The sequence below is a fragment of the Pygocentrus nattereri genome, chromosome 26 (assembly GCF_015220715.1).
Source record: "Pygocentrus nattereri isolate fPygNat1 chromosome 26, fPygNat1.pri, whole genome shotgun sequence".
In the NCBI taxonomy this organism is placed as follows: domain Eukaryota; kingdom Metazoa; phylum Chordata; class Actinopteri; order Characiformes; family Serrasalmidae; genus Pygocentrus; species Pygocentrus nattereri.
The window spans coordinates 8,797,016-8,815,612 of NC_051236.1; the positions used below are offsets into that span (position 1 = coordinate 8,797,016).

At 39.6% G+C, this 18,597-nt stretch overlaps 1 protein-coding gene across 6 annotated transcripts in view; it reads left to right on the forward strand.

The window, feature by feature from the left end:
• tead3b (TEA domain family member 3 b) overlaps positions 1-18,597 on the forward strand; it is a 52,932-nt gene that overhangs the window by 1,054 nt on the left and 33,281 nt on the right. For all 6 annotated transcript variants that reach the window (XM_017721199.2, XM_017721200.2, XM_017721201.2 and 3 more), the window contains exon 3: positions 17,468-17,719. In XM_017721199.2, coding sequence (XP_017576688.1) covers positions 17,596-17,719 — 124 coding nt within the window. In that variant the 5' untranslated portion in view covers positions 17,468-17,595. The remainder of the gene's footprint in view (positions 1-17,467; positions 17,720-18,597) is intronic.

An 18,597-nucleotide genomic window follows, 5' to 3' on the forward strand; every position in this document is an offset into this window, starting at 1 on the left:
CAGTATTTACATGAACTCAGCCAGTGCCTCACTTAACTCTCATAAGCTAATGACTTTTTCCCCTAATAAGAGGCTATTGATTAACTGTGATACAGCTTTTATTTGTTTGCTCTTCTGTTCGTTCCTGTGGCGCTTCTCCACTTGAAGCCCACAAGCTGTTTGTGTCTCTCTGTTTCTCATAAGGAAGGCTGAAATGACAGTACCGGTCAGTAATATCCACCTAGGCCGGCTGCTTAGAGTTTCAAGCTCGACTGCCATTGGGCTGTGTGAGCTTTGCATATTCCCGCCAAGGGAAGGCTTTTCTTTGTCAGATTTATAGTGGGGATGCATTATAGTATCAAAATCATATCGATATCGGCAGATTATTGCTTAAAGAGTTATTGTCAGATGATTAGATTTGATGTACCACAATTACATCGCTGCTGTCAGAGCAAAACCTTGTTTCTCCATTTTTCAGTTTTTGGCATAATCTGAAAATAGCTGTTCTCCTGTATATTGACTGTAAAATTCACGATGAATGGACCAAAAGAAATGACCCAGAATTACTTGGGAAAAAAGTCTGGTTCTATTGACTTGCATTAAAAGTAGAGTAAGTTTTTTATGTTTACAGTTTACATTTATGGCATTTGGCTGACGCTCTTATCCAGAGCGACTTACAATTTGATTGTTTTACACAGGTATTTGAAGGTTAGGAGTTAGGAGTCTTGCCCAAGGACTCTTATTGGTATAGCATAGGGTGCTTGCCCAGGCAGGGGATTGAACCCCAGTCTACAGCCTAGAAGGCAAAGGTGTTAACCACTAAACTATCCCAACCTTCTCCTGTAAAGTTCTCATTTTGGAGATACGAGGTTTGGTTATGATAAAAGTTATGGGTGGACATTATCAGTGCATTAAACAACATGTTTCATTAAAAAAGAATGAATGATTAATCCAGTTTTACTGGATTGAGTGCAGTGCCGTATCTAAAATCACTGGGCCTCATTCTCCAGTCTCGTCCTATGTTTTTTTTTCCTAAATTTGTTCTTGATAAAGGTCTTAAGAAAAAGTCTACATCAGATTTTTTTTATGTGCTCTTAAACCGCACAGCTTTGTGCTCTTGGGTGTGTAAAGATTCTGTTTTTGCCTAAGAACAAATCCCAAATAAGAAAACATTGGTGAATTATTTACAGAATCTTGATGAAAACAGTGTAAGTAGGTTTTAAGAAGAAGTTTCTTCTTAAGACTGGTTGGTGGATGGGGCCCAATGTCCTTATGTTTTTTGGTAATATATTTTAGACACAAATGATGATTTCAGAATCATATCAGTATTGGCAGATAATAGTGTAAAAAAAGTGATGGACTGATATTTTAAATTGACATATAAGCTTTATTGTAAGAAGAATGTTTAGGCAACTCTGTTTTTTTTTGTTTTTTTTTAATGTTTCCATATAATGCTAATGCTCAATTTCTACAAGAATGAAGATATATATAACTTATATTTATATATATATATATATATATATATATATATATATATATATATATATATATATATATATATATATATATATATATATATATATAACTTATATTTATATATAAAATATATATATATATTTTTTTTTTTTGGAAATTAGGTCTTTGTTTTTTTCTGTATTGATACAACAATTTCAACCACATTATCCAGTATTTTCTGTTGTATTGATCCAGTTTTTACTGTTGTATTGATACAAACAGTATTTTTATTTACTCATTTTAAAGCTGAATTGGTACAATAGTATCAGAATGACAGGATTTCTTGTTAGTTTTTACTAGTCGTATTGGTTCTACTCTTTTATTTCATTAAACAGCATCAAGGCAACATATTTTTATCTACTCATTTTCACAGTTGTACTGATAAATTGTCATTGATGGATAATATTACTGATGACTTTAGTTATCAGTCTGGCCATGTGTCATTCTAGTTTCTTCTTGTTTCATTTCTTTCCCTGAATGTACATAAATCTGTTTTGCCTCTCTGAGCTTCATCTCGACCGTTGGCAGCTTTGCCAGAGGTACAGAATGCTGTACTGCAGGTTCATTCCAGATGGTCCAGCCCAGACTGCCTCTTCTGGTTCTCCTGCATAGTTCGTTAGATCTGTTTTATAATTTACCGCCATTTACAAACCCTGCTTCTCTTCCTCAGGAAAGATTTGTTGCTTTAAATAAAGGTCAGAGATGATTGTCCTTAGGATAGATGCCTCACTGTTAAAGAGGTGTTTTCTTAGAGTTAACACATCGTCATCTAAGCTGGCGTGTGACGGCGATTTCGCCGTAAAGATTTGAGAAGAACAACTTTGTTCATGCTGAAGGTCACTGCTCAGTCAGTTGGTGGTGTTCCGGTTGCATATACTTCTAACTGTAGAACATAGTGCTTCATTTGGATTCATTTCGTGTTGCATGGAAACCTCACATTTCAGGCTGTACTATGTATATTAATCAACCTGTGATAGAGAACAAGGAACGCATCACCCACTTCATTGCATTTTTATCACAGTACACAGATTAGAGTGAAAACAAGAGAGTAGTTAAAGGGGAATTCCACTGATTTTTCAAAACGTCTGTATAATTCAGTCGTAAACAAAGTCGTTCAGAGTGGTTGGATGTAAAGTGATTCATTTTAGAGAAACTTTATCTCAAATATTTATCTGGTACAGTGGTGGTGATAGGAACCAGGGGTCACAGTGTTTACAGTGGGATGTGTGCAAAGCTATTTTAATTATTATAAAAACCTGCATACATCTCCTGAGGTTTTCTTTGTAATGCTGATAATGCTAATTTAGTTGTAAAAGTTTTCTTTGGGCACTATTTTGATTTTTTACCTTTGGTGTGCTTTAAAAGTATGTTTTAGGCCAAAACCTTAAAACAGTGTCTCAGCTATTGCTCCGTTTTCTGTAGGAGCTTTATGAGAACTTCAGATGTCTGGCTCCTGTCACTACCACTGTAAACAATTCAGATTTTGCAAATTTCTCTAGAACTGCTCATTTCACAGCAGACCACTCTCAATGGCTTAATGATGTAATTATACCGAAGTTTGTAAAACTGTTTGATTCAACAGGTTTTGACGACGCTGTGCATCACTAATGTTATGAGAAAACCTTGTATGGCCACAATGAACAGCCCTAAGTCTAACCCATGAGCAGGGCAGACTGCACAGAGTTGTTATAAACTCGATTCCAGATAAAGGATTTCATTTGACTCCTCAATTCAAATTATAGGAGGGAAACAAAGAGGTAATGTAATACAAGCCTTGTGAATGGTGAGGCACAAGGATTCTAATATTAGATTTTGAAGGCAGGAGTAAATCTGGGGTGGATTAACGTTAGCATTCTGCTGTGCTGGCTGGTTTGCTTCGGTATGCGCGCCACATTACTATAGCTGGCGTTTCACAACACAAGTTGCTTTTTTGTTTGTTTTTTTATCTGCTCTGGCCACCAGGCAAGCCTTTGGTTTGTCACAAAGTACATTTGTTTTCCCCTTTGACGTATTTTAGCTTTTTGTAGAAGGCAGTGGCCACCACTAGCGGAGCAGCGCTTACGGCCAATTAGATTACATGGACAATCCAGTCTTGAAGTGACCCTTTTTTTTTTTTCTTCACTCTCCCCAGCTGTGGGCCCCTTTGCTATTCAAAGTAGAAGTTCGTTAACTTGATACTGCTCTGTTTATAGTGAAATGGCTGTGATTTCTTTCTTTAGACTTTTTTTGTTGTTGTTTTTCAGTGTAAACACACAGTCATGTAAAAATTTGGGCACCCCAGTTGAGTTACATTTTGTTGATATTCTAGGAAAGTAAGCTAAGGCATCCTCAACAGAGAACACACTTGTGCATGTTTTAATGCACATTTACTGCTTATTTACTGAATTTAACACACTGAATTAAAAAAGTGGCCTTTGTGAAAGTTACTGCACATTTCTTATTTCAACAAATAAACAGTAATTGTGCAGAAATGTACAGAAGTGTGTTCTGGTAGAGGATTTGTTCAACTCTTTTTTTGTGTAGAAAATCAACAAAAATTAAGTCAGTCTGCTCATTTATTTTTATTTTTATTTTTTTTGTTTTAACATGTGTTTTGTGTTTGAAAGCCATTGTGATTTTGTCTTTGCTGCATTCTTTCGTCAGCTGCAGGTGTGCACTTTGCTTTCTCAGGCCTTGCAGTTTACCTTAAGTTGCCTTGGCGAGCTAACACGGCTAACTGTATGCCTTTTTGGCTTCCCTGTGCTAAATGAGGCTTTGTTGTTTAATAAGCCAACAAATGAAATTTAATGATCGTTGTTTGTTTTGGCTTAAATGTCTCTTACTGCTTATCCGTGACTTAAAACTACCTGCATTTTCTGTTTCTAGACTTTGGATGAAATTACAGCGCTGACGTTGTTGTTATTATTCTTGAAAAGGCAAATCCTTTGCATAGCTTGAATACTTCCTCACTTTAAGAGCAAATGGGACTGGCTCTGAGCAGATTGTTTGTGCTGTATGTGTGTGTTTATGTTGCTGGCTGCTTGACAGCTCCTTCACTGCTCTGTGTTAGAGGCCCAGCATCTAATGAGCCCCTCTCCATTTGTGCAGGCCGGAGCCGCCTTTTAGCACCCGCCTCAGAAGTGGCCCTCCAAATGGTGGCCACTTACCCGTCTGTCAACACAGGCCTGAGCAAATATCTTGCAGTTTGTGTGCGCGTGCGAGAAAGAGAAAAGCAGAAGGGGAAGAGAGAAAATGTGTGATTTCTTCTCCAACTCCCTAATCACTAGCGTTAATTGCATTAAGCAAGATTTCACAGACTGGCCAGTACAGCGGCCTGTAGCCCTGTCAAGCCGTCCAAATATTTGCGAAAGGAAACATTTCATACTGTATTCAATTTCCCAAATAGAATTTTTCCCTTTTAAATCGGAGGCTTTTTCCACAGGCACTTTAAATGAGGCAAGAAGTGGCAACACGGCCAACACACACATGACATGCTGCCATGCTTTATTAATTATGATGGAGAGGCTGTCTATGGAAGTGTGTTTACATTTAAGATGAAAATTAATGCATGCTCTCCAGGCGCTTGTTTACATACATTTCCTGTGCGAGGCATTGGCAGATAAGATTTTTCTTCTCTTTGCTTCTCTTTGGCCTTTCAACTCGAGGGGAGGGGCAGGCCATTGGCTAGAACAGTGTGGCCTTTGTTTCTGTCTGTCTAAAGTCGCTGAACTTTCCAGTTGTTCTTGAAACCAACTGTTTGCTGCAATGTACTTCACTGGGGTTCGCAAACCGGTAGAGCGTCACATGCTCGTGACTCGAGCGTGCTGGTTAACCCGTGTCCCTTAGTGGGGAACTGGCACCTTAATTTTAATGGTATAATAGGTGGACAAGTTTTCATTGGACTTTTTAGGATTCTCACTAGACTCTTTATGGTCTATTGTTTAAAATTACAGTCAGATACTCAGTGTAGAATCTGGAGTCTTCTTTGTCTGTATTGGCTTAAGGAGGAATCCCCAAATTTTTTTCAAAATTTCTCCATAATTAATTTTTTAAGTTGCGACCGAAGTTATTTAGCCTAGTTTAATGTGAATTGCTTCAGTCAGAAAGTCCCAGTTGGTCACAGTTCATAGGAACCAGACGTCCAAAGCATGTAGTGCCTCTAAAAGCTCCCTCACAATAAGCTAAATATATTTAGTGGTAACCAATACATCAATGCCTGAAACATTTATGATATTTTTTTGGTGTGAATGCATTTTTTTTTTTATCTTTTTGTGGTGGAGGAGTATGTGCAGGGCATTGTACAGCAAACCCCCCCCCCCCAAATTTTGAGCTTTCCATGAAACATACTCCTTATTCTGTCTTTAAAAAGGTTCAAATTAAGCACGTTGTTCAACATTGAGAGCTATATGCAACCAGGACACTCACCAACTAACTGAGCAGTCAGCCCCAGCATGAACAAAGTAGATCTTTTCAAACATTTACAGTACAATCCTTATCACACTCCATCATTGATGAACCTCTGGTTCCTGGCATTACCACTGTAGAGAAATGAACCAATTCAAACCAAACTGCTCTGATTGACTCTGTTCAGATCCCAACAGTAGAAATACGTAAAAATATAATAAGTGGAGTTCCCCTTTAAGAAATCCAGTATTACAGAAAGCAGATTGCTATGGTTTTATATCTAGATCAGATCTAGAAAGGGTCATTTAATCTTTCCCTTTAACTCTCTCTCTCAAAAACCATCAGAAAAGATGAAAAAAGAAGCAACACTTTTATATATGCATGCCCCCGAGCAGTCCTCTCTCTATGCGTGTCTTTCAGGTTTCATGGGGTTTGGCAGCAGCCCCTGGCTTAGCCACTAAATGACCAAGTCAGGCAGTGAGCACTGCTCTGCCGATTTGCCTGGAGATTTTCCGAGGAAAGTGCTGAATCAGGCTTTGGGGGGGGAGTCTTCTGGCCCACACGCCAGCCTGTGTGTCAGTCTTTCCTCTGCCGGCTGGATTACAGCTGCCGTGAGTGAGAGCGTGTGATGTGAGGGCAGCCTCCGAACGAGCCGGTCCCATCCTCCTCCCCACATGAGGAACATGAGAAAAGCCAGGAAACCAGTAATCCCCCTGAGATTCACATCTGCATATTCATCCCTGGAGATGAAAGGCAGGAGAAAGTGTTTTGTGTTGAGTAACATAGACAGTTGCTCAACATGATGTGCAGCTCCTCATGTAGAACGATGTGTTCAGGGCTTAAGTCTGTCCCACAACCTCTCTCTCTCTCTCTCTCTCTCTCTCTCTCTCTCTCTCTCTCTCTCTCTCTCTCTCTCTCTCTCTCTCTCTCTCTCTCTCTCTCCCTCCCTATCTCGCGCTCCCTCCCTCCCTATCTCTCTCTCCCTCCCTCCCTCCCTCCCTCCCTCCCTTCCTATCTTTCTCTCGCTCTCCCTATCTCTCTCATTTTTTTTTTATTTGTCTTTTGTCTTTTTCTCTTTCCATTTCTTCACCTCTCTTGTTTTCTTTTTTTGTTCATTTGGTCTTCATAATTTGCATACATTTTCTTTCTTTCTTCTTTTCTTTTCTTTCTTTCTTTCTTTTTTCTTCTTTTCTTTCCATATCTTCCACTTTATTTATCTTATTTATGTCCTCTGTCATTCTCTCTTATTTTTTTATTTGCATCTTACTTTCTTTATCTCTTTTTCTCCATCCATTTCTTCTCCTCTATCTCCTTCGTTCTTTCTTTCTGTACCCTCCCCCCAAACCCCCCCCCCGCTCTGATTGCTTCCTGAGTGTTGAGCCAGAGCGGAAGTAGGAGGAAGCTATTGGAGAAGCTGGGGAGAATTTATTAGACTTTACCACAATCTGGGGGGGGTTGGGTTTGGGGTTGGGGTGGCGATGTGAAACTCAGACACACTCCTGACTGTCCTGGAAGGGTTTTGGTGAGACCTCTGAACAGTGAAGTGCAGTCTTTATTACGTAATCTCAGCAGGGCTTCAAAACAGTGCGTGGTTAAAAACAGCACCATGTTCTGATTACTTTTCAGAAAGCCTGAGCTCCAAACAGGCCTGGAAAAAATTCAGCTTTTTATATTTTATAAGCAGATATGGACAGCAGAGGAATATGGAGTGTGGAATATTGTTGTAAAATATTCATTCTGAAAAAGTCACTATAACAAAGATTTGCAGAATTTTTGTGAGTGATAAAAGCTGGCAGACTCGAGCTGTAAGTGTTGTGACAGACCTCGCCGTCCTTCAATGACCATGCCACCCCAAGCTTTTATGGTCCTGGTGTGTGGCCTGAGCTTCTGACACGCAGCATCACTTCAGTGACACACACTTCTAAATGTAGATTTAGCTCCGTTTGTTCTCTGGTCATGGTCAGATAGCTTCTTCATATGAAAGCAGTTCATTTGTGAAGGGCCACTTGAACTGCTTTTTCATTATGCAGCTCAAGTGTTTAATGAGTTGTCCACTATGGTCATTGCTTTAAGGAGAAATCTGTGCACTCTAGTGGAAGTGCTTGCATGCCAGGTCTGCAGTGATTACTTGATGAAGGCATTTAGTCAATATACTCCATCCATCCATCCATCCATCCATACTCCATCCATTGGATTATGACAAGCAGAAAATACGACCAACTTCTAAGACTGAACTTTGAAAGAGTGAAAAAAAATATCCCTGCAGATCTCTTTGAAAAACTGAAACCAAGTATTGAAATATAATGGAAGCTGGAATAACGGTAAAGAGCAGACGTAATAAATACTGAGGAGAAATGTGATCTTGTATTTAGTTGTTGAAGCTTCTGTGTAATTTTAGATTAAATGTCAGTTTTCTGCTTTTACTTTACACTGAAAAATTATTAACTTACTGGCTGTTTTGCCTGGAAATGAAATGAATAAAGGGACATCTTTCATTTTCTGCCATACTGTTTTTGGTTGTCATTCTAACCAATTGCAGTAGCAGTACAGAAAGTATAGAGGTCTGATTTTGTTTAGTTGCGCTATAAAATAAGAAATAGACTGGAAGAACTTCTAATGATGGTGGTGCAGTGATTTAGGAGCTGGCGTGAGATCTGATCTGCAGAAGTCAATCAAATGAGAGTCGATGGATCAATCAGTTGTAGAAATCAGTGTGTGATTCAAACTGGTGAGTGATGCTAGTTTGAGCTTTGGGCATTGTGTGGATTTGGTTTTGTTGGGAGCTCTGTGCTGGTTTATGGAGAGCGGGGCTGCTCTGCCTTCAGCCCAGAACGTCTTTATCTGTAATCCGACCTGAGCCAGCAGCTGCTGCTACACTTGTCCAGCCCTGTTGTTCTCTCAAGTGTGTGTGTGTGTGTGTGTGTGTGTGTGTGTGTGTGTGTGTGTGTGTGTGTGTGAGAGAGAGAGCACTTGCACACTTGCATGAGTGAAAGAAGGGTGTGTTATAGGGGGCTACCCTGGGGGCATACTCCCTGGGGTGGCTATTGCCAACAAGTGTTCCAGCTGCAGCAGTTTCCAAAGAAGACTCCCATTCTGACTAGCCTTGAGCAGGAAAATCAGGGAATCCTTTGAGACGAGTCCATATATCAGTTCCAGTTGTACAATAGAGATTTCAGCCATTGAGGCGTCCATCATGTGGGCTCAGTTCCCCAACAGTATATTACCATTTTGTTTAATTGCCTCAGGCAGTCCAGCCTGGGCTAGCTGCAACTTGATCGAGCAGTCACCCTGGCCCAGGCAATTATAAATGGTTCCCACTCTCCCATAACTCCTATCCTCTCACTGTGTTTTGGGTTCCTCACCTCGTCAAAAAGGTGAATGGCCATGAAAACAAAAAGCAGGTTATAGTCGCCAGCTTGGCTGCCCGCCAACCCTTAGCATCACCTCTCTCGGCTCTTCCGCACCCCCCGCCCCCTCAGTCCCTCTTTCACTGGCAGAAAGGCGTGAAGACCTCCCTCCTGGACAGGATCCTTCCCTCTGCCGTTTCCCGCCAAAAAATGGCCGCCAGGGAGGACTAGCTCACAGATGGGCCCTGAGTTTGCACGATGAGTGGAATCGTCTGTTTGCGCTGGAAAGTCCCCTTGCTCTGTCGACAGTTAGAGGACTCCCTGAAATTTAATAAGATGACTTATTGAGAGCAGAGGAGACATGAAAAACAAAAGGACCCGAGACAAGCTGCACTTAGATCTGGAGCTTTCTTTTACAGATTCATGTCCCTCACTGGCTGTGGAACGGTTTAATCACTCTGCAGGATTACAATCTGTACTGTCGTGATCTTTTGGGAAAATATTACAGGTTGTACATGAATTGATTTATGGGTCTGCTAGATGTTACATTTCAAAGGAACTTGGTGTCTGTTGTCTCTGAGGTCCGTGGTCTGTTCGGTTAAAAAAATGTTTTTTGTCTGATGGAAGTGATGGTTTATTTTTGAATTTGTCCTGTTTGGTTTTGATCACCTCCACTTGACTGTCCAGGTTCTCATGGTGGTCATATACTGATGGGGTTTTAGGTCATAAAACATGTGGGATTTAGTATGTATAAGATATTTAATACATAATGCTGTTTATATAAAAGACAATTAATAGGCCCATGTGTTCCCACTGGAAAAAAAATATGTAAACCTTGCTAAAGTTTCACAATGTACCATTCGCCCCTTTAGGCCTCATAGTCCATCTGTGAGAAATGACCACAAAACAACTAGTTTTGAATCGGTTGATTCTGTGATGTCATGAAAATGATGCATTTACATTTATCCACCTATGCAGCCTACAGCAGTCTAGTTCTGCCCATTCACACTAAGGTTATAAGGAGTGTTTCAGCCTTGGCTGCTTTGTGAATGAGGCACAGTACAGCACTAGCCAATCAGAACAGAGCTCCTTTGCATAGATCAGCGTTAAAGACAAAGTGACACAGAAAGCCTGTTTGATTCTAAGGGATAAAGACAATTCTGAGAATGATCATGTCAAATGAAACTGCTTTTTGGTGCATGAAATCAAGCTTAATGCACTCTTAAGTAGACATGGGATATGGGACATGAAAAGGTATTTTGAATAACTACATTTCCATGGGAATGCATGGGTAAATGTTGTCTCTTTACCTAAAATATCATGTTATGTTCTGTCATAATTTTAGAGTGACCACCAAATCTAGGATGGGCAGTATGACAGTGTTTATCAGTATTGTGATGGATTGTCACATTACAACGCAATATGCTTTTCTGTGTATATTGCATATATTGTCAGTTCTTGAGAAATGAAGAACTACGTTTACAAGAGAGCAGTCCTGTTTCATTTGATTTAGTTTAGTTGAATAAAAATGACATAGTTTTAACTTTTTATTAATGTTGCACTTTTGGTTCTTTATTTGTCTTTTTTATGCATTGCGATGCATAATTACCTTGAGTACTAAAGCAAGGAGGCTATGCACCTAAGATTTTCACTCCCCTTCGCATCTGTGTAAATGTGATGACAGATGTAATGTAATTTGATTTGATCATAAAATATCTGTTGAAATATTGTGATCTTATATGTTTGCCATGTTCCCCACCCCCAACTAACCCCAGCAAAAACATTGCCTTGATTTGATAAACTCACTATTTCCTAAGCCTGAAAGTGAAATCCCCAGAAATCCTCATCATCTGGGTGACTAGTTATGAGTCACACGCAACTCATCCCCTGTTTGTGGGTCATACAGAAAGCCCCCAGACTGAACCTCTCCTGGCCATCATGCCCTGTTCCCAGAAAAGACCTGTGACTAAGGGTTGGCTTCTCTTGACAGATGAACACATCTCGGCTTTTTCGCCGGGGAATCACTTCCAGTGTTCCGCACTTTTCTAGGACAAAGCGGTGACATTGATGGGCTGTACCAACATTTAGGACAAAACTTTGTATCTCCAATTTTAGAGTTCTTTTCTTTTCTTTTTAATAAAGGTTACTATTTTGGAGATAAGATGTTTCTGTCCCGACAGTGGTGATATATGCTTTACTGAGGGTGAGGAAATAATGGACAATATGCACAGTGACTGCAAGTAGAGCTGTGTTCATTCAATAGCTGTTTCAATGAATGTGTGTGCCGCATAGCTTTCAGTGTATTTACATTCCTTCTGCACATGGGAATTCTTCAGCATTATAGGCTGAGTAAGGGCTCTGTTTGCGGTGTGTGAGTGTGAGGAAGGGAATGAGAGGTAACACATCGCAGCTGGACTTCCATGAAATCCGTCACTCAATCAAGATCTGTAATATGCTGGCTGTCTTTCTGTTAGGGGTGGGCAATATGACAGAAATATATCACAGTACTTTAAAACATTTTCTCGATCTGTGACGTGCATCATGATATTTAGTTTTTCAGAGGTTTAGTAAGTAGTAATGCATTAAAAAGTACAAGTGATAAACCAGGACTGAAAAAAATCTGACTAATAAAAGCAAATTACGTAAAATAAACTTGATAAAATTATTACCGCCACAATGTTATCCAGCCCAGTTAAATAAAATAAAAAAGAATATCCTCAACAGCAGGGAATGGCTGTTCATAGCAATAAATTCCATTGTTTTTAGTTGTACTTAGCATTTTGACATTAGGGCTGGACAATAGGACAGTACATATTATTTTGATCAGTTATGTGAGAATACAGTATGCTTTTCTGAACATGTCATGGATACTTTACTTTCTGCTTCTGTAGTTGAGCTGCATTCTGCGCTCATTTATCTGCATTTGCTCAGACTGTGTGAATGTGTCTGAGCTGACTGGTGTAATCATGATTTCTCATTTGTATTACCATTAAAATGATTTGAAATGTCTAACGATTTTTGTTGTGTGCATTTTTAATGTTTGCTTTTAAAAATATTAGGGAGTTTTTTTCCCAAAAAAGTGCCACTTTTTAAAGTTTTCGACTGAGAAGTTTCCGTGGAATAAAATTAATTGCGTCCCTTAAAAATACTATCAATAAATGCATATGAGAGCTCTGCACTAAACCTGTCTATCTGTCTATCCATCTATCCACCCTTTAGTGAAACCTACAATTGTTTGGCATTGAGTATTGATAATAGCCATGTTATGGTCAAGGAAGAATATTGGGGAAATAATTTATCACGATAATGATAAATATTGTCATGTGGTCCACTCCTAGTGTGTGTACTTTGGAATAGTCCCTTACATCAATCCTCTGGCTGTGCCATGTAGTGCCAAAGGTCTGTTGAGCCTTGAGGAACAGATGATTTGATGAAAGCGCTTTTGATTTCAGACAGATGTCACAAGTCATCTGTCTGACCTTAGGAAACACAGAACTCTGCACATGCTGGCCGTCAATTCACAATTCATACGTTTCCTAAGAAGCTACCGTGCAGTGTAGGCTAGCGATTTGAAAAGTTTCCTGAGGAAAACAGCATGTAAACAGGGAGAACATATGTACCCCATAAAAAGCTGGCAATAAGCTGATTCACTTTGGTTTGACCCATTTCGTCATGGTGTTTTGCAACGGTGTGTTTTGTTGTACCTCCCCCGGGATGCTGGTCACTATCGTGATACAGCAGTGCTCGAAAGTCATGCTTTTTTCCTGACTCTAGTCCAAAGCCCTGTATATTTAGCATTTAGCTTTAGCTTTAGCGCTCTTCCAGAGACAGTGTCTGTGTACTGTTGTATTGCAACAGGAACAATCCCTCTGTTTTCCAGACCCCAGAGTGGACGCCTAAATTGGTCAGTCCACCCTTCCCCTCCTCTTCCCCCAACACCACCCCCTACTCAACACACACACACGCACTCTTCCTTTCCTCTGTGTGCTCCCCTCCCCTCATCCCATGTTCTCCTCTCCTTATTTGGGCAGAGTGCTTGGGAGTGTGGGGCGACTGGGCTGGGGTGGGGAAGAGGGCAGAGAGGGAGGGTGCTGAGAGAGAAAGAGAGAGAGAGCTCAGGCTGTGCTTCCTTAATAAGGAGATGTCTGGAATTTAAGCCCAACTCTCCAATAGAGCAGCTTCTCTTCTACACGCGCCCCCCCCCCACCTCCCAATATCCTTCCCTGCCTCCCTCCCTCCCTGACACACATACACTACAGAGGTTATTGAGAAGAATCTGGCCGTGGTTGAGTCACAGAAGTCGCTACAGAGATTATTATCTATGTGTACTGTATGGTAGGATTGAGTAGTATCATCCCATTAGTTTGTTCAAACTTTTCATTGAGCTGAACAGAGTGAATTATGGAAATGTACAGCTCATTTTTTCCCACTCAGTTTTAATCAGACATAGAACAAAAAAGCAAAACACTCATATGCTTAGGAGTGGGCGATATGGCAAAAATATTATATTGTGATACTATTTGTTTTTTTCTGAGATTTAGTAAGTTTGAACAGACAAAATAGAACCTGTAATGCCACATTTTAAAATATTAAAAATACTAAGATTACTATAAGAAATCTACAGCTACAGTGACTTTTATTCAGTGTTTTACAATCTGCAGGGCACTAAATCTAATTAAACAGTGCTACTTATGCTCTTTTTGCAATGAAATGCAGTTAGTGTTATTTAAGTACTGACAATGTCCATGATATGTTCAGAAAAGGTGAGACAGGGCAGTAACAAACACAATGTTTAGGGTTACACGCAAGTTGAGGTGGCAACATGGCAAAAATAAAGCACCAGATTTGTTATATAATGATATGTTAATTCTCTCAACACTTTGCTTTGTTAACTGATATATTCCATACATACTATTTTTTGTAAACTGCAGAACTTTATATCAAGAACTTCTGGTGTGATGCAAAGTTTTAAAACTTTTTGTGGCTGTTAAACTTGACTTTATAGAATACTGCAATTATGGGATATTAACTAATGAGAGCAACATTATTAATTGTTATTAAAAGTTCACTTTGAATAAATTCTAAGGATATGGTGTAACTTCTAGAGCAAAGCATACATGTTGAAATTATACAAAGTGTTTAAGCCAGAACTGCTTTTTGAATAAGGCACAACACAGGTCAACCAATCAGAGCAGATGTTATGAACATTGATATATGTTAAACGCACAGTAATAAAAGCAGCCTGTTTAATTCTAAGGGATGAAGAGAGCTTGCAAAGCGTGATGTAAAACCATATGTAAAAGTTGACCTTATGGGAAATCACATATACCAGAAGAATATATATTAGAAGAATATGGGCCCTTTTTACTGCCAGTGGTGATTCTCAAAAGGCAATGGTTTTTAGTCCAGGCCTAGGTTTATTCTGGGTCTGGGAAACTGGCTCCTGTACTATACTAGTTATTAGCTGTGTAACAATGCACTGTGACCTTGTTCTCACTGTGCCATGCTGTGAATAATCTAACATTAAAGTCATTGTTTTTCTTCATTTGATCAAAATACAGTGAATACGAAATCGTGAACCAAGTATTGTGAATCGACTCATAGATTGAGTGCATTTCTGTACCCTTACAAGTCATCATGTGTTTCATATACACGTGTCTCTGTGTGTTCCACATGGCCAACATATTAAGAATATTTCACCATGTTTTAGCACATTAACATAGTAAGATTGTAACTGTACGTTGTTTAGGATATTTTCCAGATTGGTTTGTATGTATGCGTCCTCCTCTCAGTGTCTTTAAGGATCCAAGGTTGCCGTGTGTGACCTCTTTTCTGTGTATGTGCGTGGATGTGTATGTATTTGTGTAACAATGCACACATACATAACACTCACCCACACACACACACTATGCAAGCTTGCTGAAAGTTAGCTCTGCTTAAATTCTTCTAAAACTCAGCCTGAAGGTTTAGCACCATCACTCAGCATGTGCGGGGCTCAGGTTTACCTCCTGCGCTCCACCAGGCCAAATATGGGCCATCCCTGGGGAATGCAAAGCCCATTTTTACCTCTCTTTAAACTCTCCGCAGCCCCCATGCATCTCTGCAGCCTTGGTCATCCCATTGGTCATTAGGCCCAACTCATTTTCTCACGGCTTTGATCACCAAACTTTAGACGTGACCCTCCCCTCCCATGATGAGGATAAGATCAAAGACAGATCATCTTTTAATCCTTCACTTTCATTTGACCTTTTTACTCTAATACAGACAAGTCTTGTGCACTTATATGTAACATACAGTGACTTCTGGTATTCGCTGTCAAATCAGACATCAAGTAAAGGATCTTGTTTCTCATCAGTATACGTCAATGTGCGATGGATTGGCCTCACTGTATCGCTAATTAATCTCGCCGTAATTTTAGACCGCATCATAGCCTGCATCTGCAATTAGACTGCTCCTATTCCAGGCGGACTCTAGGTCTTGGGGTTGTTTTGCTCGTTCTCTCTCTCGGCCTGCCAAGCAAAGCTTATTCTTTCAGCGTGGCCGTAACCAGAGCGTTTTGAGTATCCCCCCAGGAAGGTCACGTGCCGAGTCGGCCATATTTACCCAAGCAGCGTATTTTAGTCAACATCAGCAGAAAGTGAAATAAAAGAATGAATTATGTGGGTATAATAGTCACTCCTGGGACCGAGTCCTCGGGAACAATACCACGCAAAGAGAGGCAGCCTGAAAAACACTTAAGATCTCTTAACCAGTTTCAGACGTTTCGACAGCCACATTGGACTGCTCTTTCCCGACCACAGGCATTCTTTCAGGCCTGGCTTGATTATTGAGGCCTTTTTAAATGGGGTTTTATATAATGTCAGAAATTCGTTTGTCATTTGGAGGACGTTAGTGCTGAGGAAGTCATAAGAGCAGTCAGGATTTGGGCTGTTTATACATGTCCATTTATGAGTCAATTAGAAATGAACTGTAATGCCTACAGATTTATAGGCATCTGCTGCAGTGCTGTGAATTTGAATCAGTGCTGTTGTAAATGTGTTAGGTTTGGATTTTATATGTAAATTTGATTTGCATTATTTATCTTGTAGTTATAAGAAGATTTATGTTTTCTGCCTAATATTTTCATTCCAGGCCTGATCTACACAACATCTAGAGAGGCATCTGCATTCCCAGCCCATTATATCACAATGTATACAAATCAGTGTTCAGCAGGGATTTTTCCTGCAAGTTTTGTTTTTTGTTGCTGCGTTGTTTGGTAGTCGATCAGAGGAGTAAATGCACCAACCAGCCGATCCAATCAAAGCTTTAGATATCCTCCTACTCCACCGTGGGTTTGTTTTGAGAACGTGACTGCAGACACAGCACTAGTGGGTTCAAACATGACTAGTCAACTCTGGCATGAGTTTTGAAAACTTTTTGAGAAACAAAAGATGGCTGCTGAAATGCTACAAATGCAAAGGCAGTGATGACAAGAAATGTTAGGAATGCAATGAAACTTCATACAGCCAGACAGCAATACATATCAACAATAAGAGCAGAGAAAAATGCCTGCTAGCAGTGCTGAGATGAATGCTCATAGACCTGTAGATATAGACAAACTGATTTTTAGCATTTGCAGACTATTTTCAGCTTAAGCATTGCAATTTTTGGAATGCTATATTTGTGCCAAAGCAGAGTGTGTAGGTCTCTCTGTATTTGTATATCACCAAATTACAGTGAAAAATATAGAGTTAAACTGCTGTAGGATGATTAGTTGGATATATGTTGGTCCTTGTGACATCGCTCAAACAATGAATGCACAACGAGCTGTTTTTGTTTTTATATGTTTACTGTATGGACTGGCTTTTGTGAATGGTATGTTTTGAAGCTTGTATATATTACTTCAAAACTTCAAAAAAATAAATAACCATGATATGGGCCCTTGGATTTCTTGGTGAGGTTTATATTTCTGGCTTCACAGTTCATGAGTTACTCTTACTATGATCTATGATTTTTTTTTTTTTTTTTTTTTTTTTTTTTTTAAGAAAACACTTGGCTGCATGAGAATAATTTCTGCACTTGATTACCGAGTACACGTGTCTGGGGAAAGTATTTAAACTGTAGTAGAATTTAGACAATAATCACTGAATGTGTAATTGATCCTAATGTTTCAAAGTCAATGCAGTTGACATGTGAGTCCATGATACATCAGTGCATCTTTGCTCTCCTAAATGATGACAGTTGTTTCATCGCTCTCTCTGCAGTACCTGTTTAGTGTGTGGGCTCGTGGCAGGGCCCGGTAAGAGCCGGCATCATTGCGTCAAACGAGTGGAGTGCGAACGGTAGCCCGCAGCAGGGGCTGGAGGACGGGAGCGATGAGCTGGATAAGACCATGGATGGAGATGCCGAGGGCGTGTGGAGCCCCGACATCGAGCAGAGCTTCCAGGAGGCCCTAGCAATATACCCGCCGTGTGGCCGCCGCAAAATCATCCTTTCAGACGAGGGCAAGATGTACGGTAAGAGAGCTTAGTCTGTTTTAGACCTGTGTCAAATGAGCAGCGCTAATGAGTAAGCATGGTGCTTCGCCATTAGGCTTTGCTTCTTTGAAACCTTCTGTTAAACAAAAACAAACGGTAAAAGCAATTTTATCATTAATACAATAATGACTTATACAATGTGGATGAATATTGCACACTATTCACCTAGAGATGTCTTAGAAGGTTTGTACAATATAATAAAATAAATAAATAATAATGAATAAAAAAAATAATTTACTCTAATTTAAAGCAATATTTTATCACTATTATGATCAACTTGTTATTGTGAATGAACAATATGCATTACTGATCATATCATGAATATTATCTGTACTGAAAATATGCTGACCGACTGCATGCTTCGTTACAGAGTGAGTATAATTCGGATTGCATTCAGTTGTATTTATTGTTATTCCTAGATTTGGATGACTTTTTAAATGCTGCATTACTAGTGAATTTTGACTTTTGTCAAAATATTGTGATAAGCATCATGTGTCATGAAAATGTTATGAAAATATCATGACATGAGATTTTTTCCCCCCTGTATTGCCCACCCGTAATATTATGATCTGTTTACTGTTTCCAGATTAGCTTGACCTATGCTTGAGATTGATCCCTTCTTCTTTGAAATACTGTTTATTGTTCTGGAGTTGTAATATTATACACCTTTTTCAGTTATGTTAGAATTATCTACAGCTCTCACCATCATTCTGGATACATCCAAGTTCATAATTTTTCTTTAGCTTCCTGGTGTCCTGCTGTTTATTTTCTAGTTTGTCTACTGGCAAATTCAGTTTTATATTATTTATAGTCATTGTCTGCTAACTTTTGACCATAGTGTAAGTATAAAGTTGGGG